The 14171-nt window shown below is 37.4% G+C and overlaps 2 protein-coding genes across 2 annotated transcripts in view; one reads left to right on the top strand and one right to left on the bottom strand.

The window, feature by feature from the left end:
- Window positions 1–14171, bottom strand: part of LOC125236044 (calexcitin-1) — a 63716-nt gene that overhangs the window by 14413 nt on the left and 35132 nt on the right. The gene's annotated exons all lie outside the window — the stretch shown is intronic.
- LOC125236035 (venom protease-like) lies at window positions 9393–13398 on the top strand. The gene is made up of 8 exons (XM_048142724.1): window positions 9393–9504; window positions 9994–10024; window positions 10702–10867; window positions 11397–11602; window positions 11855–12057; window positions 12489–12555; window positions 12975–13019; window positions 13255–13398. The coding sequence occupies exons 1-8, from the start codon at window positions 9460–9462 to the stop codon at window positions 13326–13328; spliced, it is 837 nt and encodes a 278-aa protein (XP_047998681.1). The 5' UTR covers window positions 9393–9459; the 3' UTR covers window positions 13329–13398.

The following is a 14171-nucleotide window of genomic DNA, read 5'->3' as shown; positions in this document are numbered from 1 at the left end:
TTTTACAGGCTTTTATCATTTCATATAATGTAAAATATTCGAAACAGAATGCAGGTGGCTCCTGCAGCAAGTATTCATCAAGATATTTTAACGCGGTATGGCAACATGGTGGCCTATTGTTATTATTTGAGTTTATGTAGTAGTGGTTTAGGAGTGTAGCGGCGGTCGCGGCGCGATTAGCATCGCAGTCACCCGACGACTTGCTAGCCAGTATGTCTAGAGCTCTGTTTTTGTTATTTTTGTTTGCACTGCACGTCTCGGATGATATTACGCGCCAAACACTTCGGCACATGTTATCGTTGCAGCTCTCTATAGTTTTGTTTACGTAATCACTGCGCGTATCTGCTAGCTTTGACCAATATAAGGGCTCAAGTTTTAAAAGCTCCGAACGTAACTCAGCGTCATCTGGGTTCAGTGATAACTTACTTTTAATCATTCTTATGCTATTACGTAATATTTTTACACTCTCATTTAGCCACGAACATGCATTTGTTTTAAGTTGTTGCTTTTTTACAGGAAAGTGTACATCGAAATAGTATTTTATCACATTCAGAACTGATTCAAAGGTTTTATTAGGGCATTTACTTTTACACAGCAGGCTATCCCAATCATAAAATTCGAGACTTTGAGTAAAACTTAGCTTATTGTTCGTAGAGAATACACGTTTTAGTACATGTTTGGTTGACGACTGATTCTTTTGTAATAGTATTGTGGTGCTGACACATAAATGGTCCGAAATATGAAGGTCTATACACGATACATTTTTTATGTTATGACTAGGTAAATTGGTGTAAACATGGTCGATACAAGTTCCTGTTGAGCTAGTAATTCTGGTTGGAGTTCTGTTAACAGTTTTGAAACCGTGTTGTCTTAACAAATGTACTAGGTATGTAGTATTGTTGCATTTTGAAAGTAAATCTATATTCATATCTCCAACGAGAACAACATTATAATTCTTATTAGCTTGTAAATTTAACAATTCGTCCATCTTAGAGAAAAACAATGATATATCACCACATGGCGGTCTGTAAACACAAATAATTATAAGATCCAGTCCGATACATTCCACAGCGCAGGCTTCGAAGTGCATTTCCACCGATAGAGTCTTAAATTCGTTACGCTCCATAGTAACTATGTCCGGCCTAACGTATATGCAGGCTCCGCCGCCGCGGCGAGTCGTTCTTGCGTAGTGGGCGCGGAGACTGTAGTTCATGATGTTCACTGTGTTGACTTGGTTAGGTTGGAGCCAGTGTTCAGTCAGGCACACGACGTCGACCTGGCTGCTGATCTGAAGTTCGCATTCCAGCTTGTATGTTTTATTTGACAATCTATTTATATTTTGATGCCATAAAGTAATTTGAGTATTGTCGTTGTCTATGTTATCTATAATAAACTGATTTTTATTTTTCCCGTTCGTAGCGAAAATTAGAGTTCTCATTGAGAAGTGGTTCCTCCGTAACCGTATGTATATTTGGTCGTTGACCATCTGTGACGCTAACATTATTGGTCAGGGTCTGGGTTTTGATCAACGATGAGTCTTGTGTACCGATTTCCATTCCAATCTGAGTGGAGCCTTCATATTCCTTGCCGTTGACATAGACTTTATTATTTTTAATGATAGCATGTAATCCCTTACTTCTTGCATCTCGTAGAATTTCCCTTATGGTTTGTCTATGTTTTAATGTCTCTTTGTCCAGGTACTCTGAGACTACCAATCCAGCATTTTTTATTGTTAGACTATTTTTTAGGATGTATTTTGCCATCCTCTTATTAATAAAATCTATTACAATCGGTCTTCGGTGACCGTGTTTGCCTAAACGCGTGACGCCGTCAATAAATCCGTTTACATCGATGCCAAGAATATCATAGAAAATGTAACTTACACGCTGTATGAGATCATGTTCAGATTCATGTAGGTTCTCGGCTAGCCGATACAGAACTATAGAGTTGCACCTTTTTTCTACGGCGGCGGCGGCGGTGTTTTGTATGCGGGGTTGATATTCTGTTTTTTTATATAACGATTCTAACTCTTGTTTTAAACTTGTATTCTGTTCTTGTAGAATTTTAATGTTCTCGTCCAGTGTTTTTATCTTTTCTGTTATTTGGCTTTGTTCTTTATGTATATATGTAGAGGTGCGGTCGATGTCTGATCTTAAAGAAGTGAGTTTTGTGTTCATTTCATTTAGCAGCACTTCTTTAATGTTTTCTGTAATCGTCTTAGTGAGGCTATCTTTCATCGCTCCTATCTCCATACTTAGAAGTTGCCTAAATTTGTCAAAAGTAATTGAATCGGCGTTCGTGTCTACTGTAGAAGTCCGCGGGGAAGCATTTACTTTCGGCAGGTGCGGTTGTTGGATTATTAAACTGTCAGAATGTGTATCATCTATATTTGACAGGTTACTTTCATCGCAAGACATATTTGTGACCTCTAGGTCAGTCGCGTTTCTGAACCCTGCCGGAGACGCGGGTGTATCATCATCACGTGGACGACGCGTAATAATGTTGCAGGACGGACACTTCCAGTACTTTTTTAATTCTGTACTATGTTCTCTATAGAATGCAGAGGTCATATTTAGGCATTTGTAGTGATAAAACGATGGACAAACAGTGCAGTTCACGAGTTCTCCTCTGTCGATTTTCAATTGGCAGCCAGAGCAAATCATTTTGAGCGGTATTCAGTAGCCGTTTACTTATCTTTTTGCTTGCGCGCACGGCGATCGGCGATAATGACACAGACGACACAGAACACGATCCGTTCCAGCAGAGCACACTGTGTCGCGTAGTGCGCCCGCTTATCAGCGCTCGCAGCGGTGAGTCACCGGTCGACACGGACGGCACAGAACCCGATCCTTTCCAACAGCGGCTCACGGTGTTACGCCGTGTCTTTCCGTTACCACAAATTTTAAACTTTGATTGTTTATTATTCCAAAACTAGACGTTACACCATTGTAGTTTTTTCTGTTTGAGATACATTTCACACTAGGAACACAATTATTGCAGTGGTTTTAAGCAGCGGAACCTTTTAGACCGATTTTTATAATTTATTTATCGGAGACGTTCAAACGCGGGTCGTGACAGAAAGCTTGCGCGCGCGCTACTGATATAAAAATATTGAGTTGGTTCTTTCATTTTATTTCACTTAGCAGCTAAATAAAAGATACCAATCATCATGTTATTGTGTTACATAACATATTCCTTTGACATTGACTTGTTTTTGCGATTCAGGCAAAGTATAAAAATATACACTTAGGTGATTGGCTTTTTGTTTGTTATTATAAGGTTATACTTGAAGGTTGTTTTTCCAATTTCTGTTAACTGTCTCAGTATATTTATGATATTTAGTTCTATGATTAACTCTGGAAGGAAAAGCTACACACATATTTTTTTTTGCTTATAGCTAGTGTTACAAAGTTTCTGTAGTTATTAGTTTCGATATACGTAGGTAGGTAGGTACCTATAGGTATATGTTGTTCGTACCAACATTATTCGAGTTATCTTTCTTCAGATCATTATCTATCACCTAAGGATGTAGTAAACCGGTGAAGATAATTGGCTCATTTGAGGAAATCTTAATTAGTTAAGTTAGTTTTATTGGGCATTTTCCGCAAGTCGACAACCATCGTGTAAAAATAAAATATTAACTATCTAGTATGTAATTTATGCTAGGTTTCTATACAATGGTGCAATCTTGCAGTTAGAACTTGAACCACGGAGGCAAGGTTGAAAACAAAAGACAATTGATTTCGTGAACTTGTTCGTAGTAAATACCTAATTAGATTTATTCGATTCGATTCGAGACATATTATTGAGAAAATTTACGACACATCACCAAACCCATGGGTCAACAACACCCAACATCTTTTTGAAATCAATTGTCGTAACTATTATGTGAGGTAGTAGCATAATGTACGTACCTAAGTACATTTGAGTTCATAAAAATTTAAACATTTCATCACCTTAATCCATTACATATACCTACCCAAGGTTCGGTTGTACCTTCACAAACTTGATAAGGTTCACATGGTACCTATATGCATTAAAAACTGACTTGTGATAATTAAATGAACAAAAAGTTATCAATTACTTATTTATATATATTTTTAAATTAAAGGAAAAATGGAAAAATTCACACCTCCGGCAGGACTCGAACCTGCGACCTTTGGCCTTGCCGGGGCCATCGCGCTCCCAACTGCGCGATGCTGTGCGATGGCTAGGGTTTGCAAGATCCGCCGATTTTTCGGATCCGGATATTTCGGATCTTAAGATTTGCCGGATCCGGATATCCGGATATTTCGGATAAAACGGATCCGTGTTGAAAAGGTCACTTTTTATAGGGGTTTCGTCAAATCAAAGCTACTGTTACCGAAATAAAATAATTTAAACTCGCGAAACGACATAAATATAGTCTATTATTGCTTCATTAACTTTTTAGACGAACTTTAAACATACAATTGTGTCGTTTGACTTCAAACTCGCGTAAATCGATTCGGTTTTAAGGATGATTATACAAAAAAAGCAGAATGGATTTACCCGAGCTTGAAGTTAAGCGACACAATTTTAATGTCACTGCCATTGTACAGTACAGCATATAACATTAAACAGTAGGCCAATATTTTTGTTTAACATACATAAGCTAATGCAGGGAAAATGGGTATAGGTATGGGGTAATGGGTGTTGTTCACTAATACCTCCGTTTTACTGGGGCGTCTATCCGTAACCACAGCCAATAAATACATCCATGCGAAATTGCAGATGTAGGAAAAAAGACAAAATAATATAATTTTATTGCGTTACACGTATTAGGTGTGTAAAATATGTTACACATATTTAGTTATCATACCATTACCATTATTAATATACCATTTTCAATTGTTTTTCTGAACTTATGTGCAAAATGTCATTTGATATTTGCCAGTCGCTTTTCAGTGAAGCTCTAAGGCTGGCAGCGCACCTCCAATCCTTCTGGTGTTTTGGGTGTCCATAAGCGGGAGTGATCGCTTACCATCAGGCGACCTGTCTGCTAGTATGCCTCTCATCTTATTAAATACAAAAAAAAATGGATCTGGATTCAGCTTATAAAACAAATTACGTATATAATTATATAATTCATCATTAAGCTTAAAAATATCCATGGCAATCGTTTCTGCTTTATACAGAGTGGGGCCTGTAACAAAAGCGAAGAATTGAACTGTAGGATATTCTTCTTATACTGATCAACATTTGTTCAGTGACTTTTAAAAATTATGAAGTCTTTAAATTTTTAATTTTTCATACAAAATAAATATTAGCTTCAATGTACGCCATTATTGTTGTCATTGACGTTGTCTGTCACACTTTAGACTTAACAGAATTCGCAATACATTACCTCTTAGAAAAAACTTTCAAGGGTGATAAAAATCAAAATACAAGTTATTTTTAAAAGTCGCCGAACAAATGTTGATCAGTATAAGGAGAATAGCCTAGAGTTCAATTCTTCGCCTTTGTTACAGGCCCCACTCTGTAGAAAATTAATAATTTATCGTTATTCCTGTGGGTGTGGGATGTATCCAGTTAGAAACGAAAGCAGTTTTAAAAACAATGGTTTACTGTTCATTTTATTTTGTTTGTTAACATATCGTTTTATGGATTCATCGCATGGCGTAATGTACCAAACCTAACCTAGCTTGATATTCTGGGGTATTTGAATTAAATAAATGTGAATAAACATTTTAGGCGACAAAATACAGGAAATAATTCATAAATTTCATTGGAAAATTCTTTCTGGCGTGGATAGATACCCATATTTAACGGATCCGTATTATCCGTTTTATCCGGATCCTATGAGACCTCGGATCCGGATCTCAAATTCAACGGATATCCGGATAATTCGGATATCCGGATATCCGGATCTCAAACCCTAGCGATGGCCCCGGCAAGGCCAAAGGTCGCAGGTTTGAGTCCTGCCGGAGGTGTGAATTTTTCCATTTTTCCTTTAATTTAAAAATATGTAATATCGCTCGCAGACGTTTCTGCATGATACGAGTAAAAAACAAATTTACTTATTTATATACTTACTTATGTTAAAAAAACTGCCAAGTGTGCTAGGTTGATCATTGCTCATGGCCCAAGTGCTACAATATGATAAAAAGGCACGTTATGGACTAAAAGCGTTTCAATAAGATCCATGTTATTGAAAACCTATTTATAGATGTTTTTGTTTCATCATAATAATAATGTATGTATTTCATATTTTGCTTCATTCATTTTTCTAGGGGTTAAACGAACAGCAAGGACAACTTTTACAAATAATTGATTAACATTGTGTTATACCTATTAAAATGTCTGTTTAGTGACAAACAAAAAAGGAACCTTTGTTCAGTTTAATTATACAGAGTGGGGCCTGTAACAAAGGCGAAGAATTGAACTGTAGGCTATTCTCCTTATACTGATCAACATTTGTTCAGTGACTTTTAAAAATTATGAAGTCTTTAAATTTTTAATTTTTCATACAAAATAAATATTAGCTTCAATGTACGCCATTATTGTTGTCATTGACGTTGTCTGTCACACTTTAGACTTAACAGAATTCGCAATACATTACCTCTTAGAAAAAACTTTCAAAGGTGATAAAAATCAAAATACAAGTTATTTTTAAAAGTCGCCGAAAAATGTTGATCAGTATAAGGAGAATAGTCTAGAGTTCAATTCTTCGCCTTTGTTACAGGCCCCACTCTGTATACTTAATTGTAATCAATTGCCGAGTAGAAAAAAAATGATTAACTTGCCATCATTGTAAAACATTCGCATATTTTACATAATTTGAACCCAACTACATGTATGTAATTACACTGACATTAACAGAAAGTAGGCAGACTTTTTAAGATTTTACGTAAGTGGCATTTTGTGTAAGTAATACTATATTGTATAGGTAACATACAAATACTGTGTTTAGTTCGTTTTTTTCAATTCCATACAGCGTGGAGGCCGATAACTCGTAAGATTTTAACCACTTATTTATGATGACATTACGAGTAAATAAATAATGTTAATTATATGTATTAAGGTCTTGATGTCAAGCCACTGCGCCAACTTGCGTCTGAGGCAAATTTTCACATCTACCCCTGGAGATTCCACCACTCTGAACTGCCAACCAAGGCTAGCCAGAGGTAGAACCTCTACTCGAGAGCACCCACCAATTACCTTCCGGGTAACAGGCCTCACCAGGACCATGTATTGTGATCGCTTCTCCCGAACAGCTTGCCACAAACTGAATTGACTATATAGGTTTTACGTGATATAAATAATACAAATAAATGATAAATATTATAGGACATTCTTACACAGATTGACTGAGTTCCACGGTAAGCTCAAGAAGGCTTGTGTTGTGGGTACCCAGAAAACGATATAATGTATAATATACGAATACTTATACATAGAAAACATCCATAACACAGGCACAAATATCTGTGCTCATCATACAAACAAATGCCCTTACCGGTATTCGAACCCGGGGCCGCGGCGTAGCAGGCAGGGTCACAACGCGCCAGGCCAGACCGGTCGTCTGATAATAAACTGTATAAGATGAAGATAGAAATTATTCGATAAAGAACACTACTTATTACTCAACAATTTTCGGCAGTGAACTTTTTGTAGTTCCATAGCACACTCCGTCACGAGAAATGAGGAGGCTTACTCAAAGGTTATGACAGATGGCGCCACCTTAGTAGTCTATTGCACGCACAGATAAAGAATTAATACGTGAGAGCGAGAAGATGTTTTTCTCTCTCTCTCACAAATGAATGACAGTGACATGCTAGACACTTACACAGGCGCCGCCTTGCGGGATAAGATGTCAGTGTGCCTCCTCATTGGCTGACAATCATTCAGTTTTTTAGAAGCAGAAACATACTAGGTGGTTACATCATCTCATTTAGCCAGCGTCCACATCCACACTCATGAGACCCATGTCTTGCGGCGCGCAACGGACGTCTCCGCCACGCCGCCTGAATGTAATTCAAAAAACGTCTCCTCAGTACATTTTGTATAGGAAGGACGTAAGACGCGCCCCAGGCGGCGTGGCGGCGCAATGTTTTTAATAACGCATATCTCTTCAATTATGAGTTTTTCAACTAGTAGGAGGTAGGGCATAGCGAATGATATTCCGCTTTGTGTGGTAGGGCACAGCACAGCGGATATCGTCTCGCTCGAATCTAGAGCAGAGCCCAACTGGGGAAGTACCTCCGCCTTACAGAAGACCGCAGCCAAATAGCACTAGACCCTACTCATAGTGTTGTGTTCCTGCCGGTGAGTAAGGCTGCCAGAGCTCAACGAGGGTGCGGTGTGCTGATGACGGGAGGACTTACGGAACTAACTTGTTCCGTCTATTGTCCTTTGAGTCGTCGGCAACCCGAACCCTCCTTGGAACTTGTACACTCCTTTTTGCTGTGTACTTAACACAGCAAAAGGGAGTGTACAAGTTTCTAATGGGGTGGCAACGCGCATGTGACACTGTTTGAGTTGCAAGCGTCCATAGGTTACGGTGACCGCTTTACATCAGGCGGACCGTATACTTGTTTGTCACCGGCGTAGTATATATAAAAAAAAAAACGTACACGTTAATAATTATATGGTTTACAATGGGATAAAGTTGATGTTTAACCAAGCAAGAGAAAGATTCCAAGATTTATTCAAGGCACGTTAGTAGATAAAAACCAATTTTTTCCACGAAGAGAAACATAAAATTTTTCACCATACAAATTAGAGGAAAAGGTGAAAAGTTGTATGAAAATGAAATGAAAATGAAAAATGAAAATGAAATATTTATTTTCAAGTAGACATATTACAATGCGCATATGAACGTCAAATAAAGCTACGCCGGCTCAAATAAAGCTATGTGCAATAATTAGTCCTTCATTGCGATCAAGATTCCAAATTAGGCAATTATTGGTAGCGTTTTTTGGAAAATTGTAATGTGCATCCCTTTTTTCCTCCGAGTTACGAGTATACAGGTTCTAGGTAAGAAATGTTAATTGAATGGGAAAAAATGTAATAATTTTCCACTTAATTATAATTTCTCAAAAAAATGTAGCACAATTTTCTTCTTCTGTGGAGCTGAATGGAAATATTATAAAAATTCTCACATTTAGACAGAAGTAAAACATACAACGAAATAAAAATCAGCCCTAAAACATCCAACGAGTGCCGACTTTGCCTTGGATGGAATGCCGCTGGTTACGATGAGCATTCGACGCCAAAACCACGCTATAGACATAGTCTTTACAGTTTTTAATTAATAATGTGAAAATGTAAATAGGTATTCATGATCATGTAAACGCAGGAAGTAAGCTAACGCAAACTAACAAATTATTTACTATGCACGAGTCCACAATAATTTCAGTTTTTAATTAAAAGTTTATTGCAATGAATGGTTTGCAGCGATGCTGAACTGGCCTATTTCCCCTCAAGCAGTACCGTCGCCCAATGTTTTCGTATAAACTGTTTATAATCTGCTTCTCCGTAGAGTTAGTAAGTTACTTAATCAGTCTTATACCCCTCATAAGTCACTCAATACTTAGTGATTTATAATAATTATAATATAATGGAAAGCAATTTTTACATCACCCATCCAGAAAAGGGCATGCATTTTCTGCTCTGCTAGGAAGGATGCACTATTTTTCTTTATTTGTATACTAATATGTTTTAGTTTTAACCTTTTAAATAATGTGAAAAGCAGTTTGTCACACGGTAGTAAACTAATTCCACCTTGAGTTCGCGCTGCGCTCAGGATTCAATAATTAAGCTCCAATGCCGTAAATGTGATACATTGTTTCCTTGTGGCACAATCTATTATTATAGATTTTTGTTCCGAAATAAAGTAACAAACTAGCGTGAAACTAGTTTGCCGCTCTACCAAGTAATTAAGCTAAGCTAACAAGTGTTAGCCATTGATAACAAAACATTTTCATTAACCAATTATAACTTACAGCAAGTTAATTATAACCTTTCTTTTTCTAGGCTTACGGGCAGAAATTTAACAATTCATGCGGTAAATATGCATTAATACAAATCTCCATTCTCAAATACAGTTATAATAATTGAACAATAAATCAGTTATAAATTATAATGCTACCAAAGACTTGCATAAATACAACAGATAATAAACGTTCAATAGACAATGTAAATACCTATGTATCTATAGGCACTTGGATTGTATGCATATTTTGAATCATGAAAAAAATCTGCTATGGACCTGTGATTAACAATGACTGTTGCAGACAATGAAAATATTTTTTCTTTCTTATATTTTCCGCTCGCACAAAGGGAATATTATTTTTTTGTAAGTAGGTAGGAAAACCAAAAATATATCAGTTTACACAAATACGAGAGACAGAGAGATGACCTTATACAGAAACTCACACAAGTAATATTATCGAAATATTTGACTATTGGTAGCCTTTGCCCCTCGTGTTTTACTGAAAAACCTTTCGCCATATTCTGTTGTGACCTATCTACATATAAACACAACACGAATCCTGAAAATTGTGACCGTCAATGAGTAAAAACTGTTCTAATATCAAGCACAATATCTATAAGCAAATATGTACTGCCCTTAGGTATTCAAACTCATTTGTCGGAGCAGAGAACTTTTATTTAAATATAAGACTCGTGTTTTAAGGGTACTATTCTAAACGCACTGACATTAACCAATTGAATGAATGACAGAATGCGGAGTAGCGGGCACAAACCGCCGCATAGTGGGTGGCACCACAGCCCAGCCGCACCAGTACCCGTGGCTGGTGGCGCTCATGCTGGGCTCCAAGCTCCACTGTGGCGGCGCCATCATCTCTGATATGCACATCCTTACCGCCGGCCACTGCATCACGTTTGGGTAACCTAGTCTAAAATAACAACCGTCATGAATAATGGGCACAAACCATCGCAAAGTGGGCGGCATCTCAGCCTAGCCTTCATTAGGGCTGGCTGTTACTAATTGCAAGTTCTTGTGTATGGTCGAATGCTTTTAAGTTTTCAACTTGAACGTTATAAGTATTTATCGTCCGCGATCCACGAGTATTGGGATCATTGCCACTAAGATAAATTATATAAGCAATCCTGAGTACTACAACTATTCCTACACACAGAAAGACAAGGTGACTGATTGGATAGTATCACAAAATTCTAGCTGCGTTACATGCACATTGTTTACATTTCCTAGAATAATAATAATAATTCGGCTCCACGTACGCCTCCCAAAGGTCCGGGACCCCATGGTCCCGAGATATGGAAAGAATAGAAAAATAATAATAAATAATAAATATTAGAGACCAATAACTAGAGAGACTCTTACTAGCTCGACGAATATATATATACCAATATAGTCGACGACGAATGTAGTCTTTTGCGATGTTTAATTTCAGTGTTCACTATCGAGATCTCAAAGTGCACATAGGCATGCACGACCGCTTGGACAACACCTTCGAGATTAGAAGAGTAAGCAATGGCGTGAAACATCCCAAATTCACCTCGAACGCCGTTCGGGACATCAACGACCTAGCTGTCCTCACTCTCGACAGGAGAGTAAAGTTTGACGACAAAGTTCGGCCTATTTGTTTGCCGGATGAAGGTATTAGTTAATATTCATAGATACAGTTCGGACAAAATTTGATTGGTTCGATCAACTAGCTCTTGAATAGGCTGGAAAGAGTTTGAAGAATCGTAAAAAGTGGAAGATTCTTCTGAGAACCCGTGACCCTAATGAGGGATAACAGGAGCATTAACATCAGATCAACTAGTTATTTATAGAAAGTCACAGTTTTCATGAAGTTGCTTAAAACAATAAAATTAGGAAAAGTTACTTAACACATTTTTTTTCTAGACATGGAATTTCAAAATCTACCCCTTACTGTTGCTGGTTGGGGCAAAATAAGACAAGGGGCCTTAACTTCTTCGAGACACTTGTTGGAAACCAAAGTGAAGATAGTGCCAGAAGAGAAATGTAGGAAAACGCAAATTTATAAAGACAACCTTGTCAGCTCTACCATGATGTGCGCATACGCGTATGGAAAAGACGCTTGCCAGGTGAGAAAGTAGCTTCGGCCATACTATCAAACATTTCTAAGGTTTCAGGTTCTGTCTATCATGTCTGTAGGTTACCCTGTGTTCGTCGGCTCGTCCGCAGCTCTGCTCTGTGATCTTTAGTGCTAGACTTTAATATAGTAGTTACTTAGAATAAATCAGACATGCAAACAATTTTGTAAAATAAGTAATAAAAAAAATATTGCATACATATTAGGTCATAATTAGGTACATAATATGGACCCTGCAAGGGCGCAGCAATCTTAACCTAGGTACTTAACTACTACTAGGTACAGTACAATAGTTTTACAATAGCCTCTTCCATGGAAAATATCATCTACGAGTAGAACATTTAAATTTCTAAATAAGTATGATTTAACTAATAACATTGTTTGTTTTAGAACAATAGTTAATTAATTAATTTTAATCAACAGGGTGACAGTGGCGGGCCACTGTTTTCTACGCATGAAAGTACCGATAACAGAAAGTGGTATCATGTTGGTTAGTTTCGTTTTATTTTTATTTAGAATATAAGTAATTCCAAGTGATTGAGTTCAATCCTCATTCAAAACTATATAAAATAGTACACAAACAATTTTGAAAAAAAAAGGATAGGTAAGTATCATTCGTTCATCAGCAGATTACAAAACAAACGACGTATTCGTCATCACATTAGTTAATAAACCAACATTCTTCCGTGTAGGTAAGTGCGTTTTGTTCACGTAACGAAACCAATAAACTTTTTATTTGCTTTGACATCAGGCAGTAACAAAACTCACACATATTTTAGCTAAGATTTGTGTACCAGCCAGGACCCAGGACTCAGAATCTCCCGGTTCGTTTTCGTAGGTTAGGCTAAAGCAAGGGTCGTAGTTTGGATCCACCCTTGATTTATAGTATTGAAAATCCTTATCTTTCAGGAATCGTGTCATGGGGTATTGATTGTGCAATGCCAGATTACCCAGGTAATTATTATTATTTAATATTTTACCTCTTTCCTGTTTTCACTATGAAGACTTATGCCTAGATCTTGGTCCCATTCGAGATGATTCGAGCATCAATCATACAGAGTTCTGATGATCTACGTAACACGTGTAGGTAGATCATAATTCATAAGCCAGTTAAGTAAGTTTACACTAATATGTCAGCATTTTTACGGAAAATATGCACAAAATTAATATAACTTCATTATTTCTACAGGTGTCTACACGGTTGTTTCGAAGTATATCGATTGGATCCACAATGAAAGCAAAGACGGGCAATATTGTGTGTAAACGTTTTCTAGATTGTGGAGTAAAGAAAAAGAGGGGAGGTCTATGCCCAGCCGCGGAACACTAACTAGGCTACCTACAGAATGCAGGTGGCTCCTGCAGCAAGTATTCATCAAGATATTTTAACGCGGTATGGCAACATGGTGGCCTATTGTTATTATTTGAGTTTATGTAGTAGTGGTTTAGGAGTGTAGCGGCGGTCGCGGCGCGATTAGCATCGCAGTCACCCGACGACTTGCTAGCCAGTATGTCTAGAGCTCTGTTTTTGTTATTTTTGTTTGCACTGCACGTCTCGGATGATATTACGCGCCAAACACTTCGGCACATGTTATCGTTGCAGCTCTCTATAGTTTTGTTTACGTAATCACTGCGCGTATCTGCTAGCTTTGACCAATATAAGGGCTCAAGTTTTAAAAGCTCCGAACGTAACTCAGCGTCATCTGGGTTCAGTGATAACTTACTTTTAATCATTCTTATGCTATTACGTAATATTTTTACACTCTCATTTAGCCACGAACATGCATTTGTTTTAAGTTGTTGCTTTTTTACAGGAAAGTGTACATCGAAATAGTATTTTATCACATTCAGAACTGATTCAAAGGTTTTATTAGGGCATTTACTTTTACACAGCAGGCTATCCCAATCATAAAATTCGAGACTTTGAGTAAAACTTAGCTTATTGTTCGTAGAGAATACACGTTTTAGTACATGTTTGGTTGACGACTGATTCTTTTGTAATAGTATTGTGGTGCTGACACATAAATGGTCCGAAATATGAAGGTCTATACACGATACATTTTTTATGTTATGACTAGGTAAATTGGTGTAAACATGGTCGATACAAGT

This window comes from Leguminivora glycinivorella, chromosome 2, assembly GCF_023078275.1.
Source record: "Leguminivora glycinivorella isolate SPB_JAAS2020 chromosome 2, LegGlyc_1.1, whole genome shotgun sequence".
NCBI classification, from domain to species: Eukaryota; Metazoa; Arthropoda; class Insecta; order Lepidoptera; family Tortricidae; genus Leguminivora; species Leguminivora glycinivorella.
Note: the sequence above shows the minus strand (reverse complement) of the source record. Positions and strands in the feature narration are given on the sequence as shown.

What these genes read in the sequence shown, in the direction of transcription:
- LOC125236035 (XM_048142724.1), top strand. Translation starts at nt 9,460, where the DNA reads ATGTTTTCGTATAAACTGTTTATAATCTGCTTCTCCGTAGAGTTA. An exon ending in GGCCACTGCATCACGTTTGG is followed by an intron (nt 10,868 to 11,396) that starts GTAACCTAGTCT and finishes GTTTAATTTCAG; the next exon opens with TGTTCACTATCGAGATCTCA. An exon ending in TATTTGTTTGCCGGATGAAG is followed by an intron (nt 11,603 to 11,854) that starts GTATTAGTTAAT and finishes TTTTTTTTCTAG; the next exon opens with ACATGGAATTTCAAAATCTA.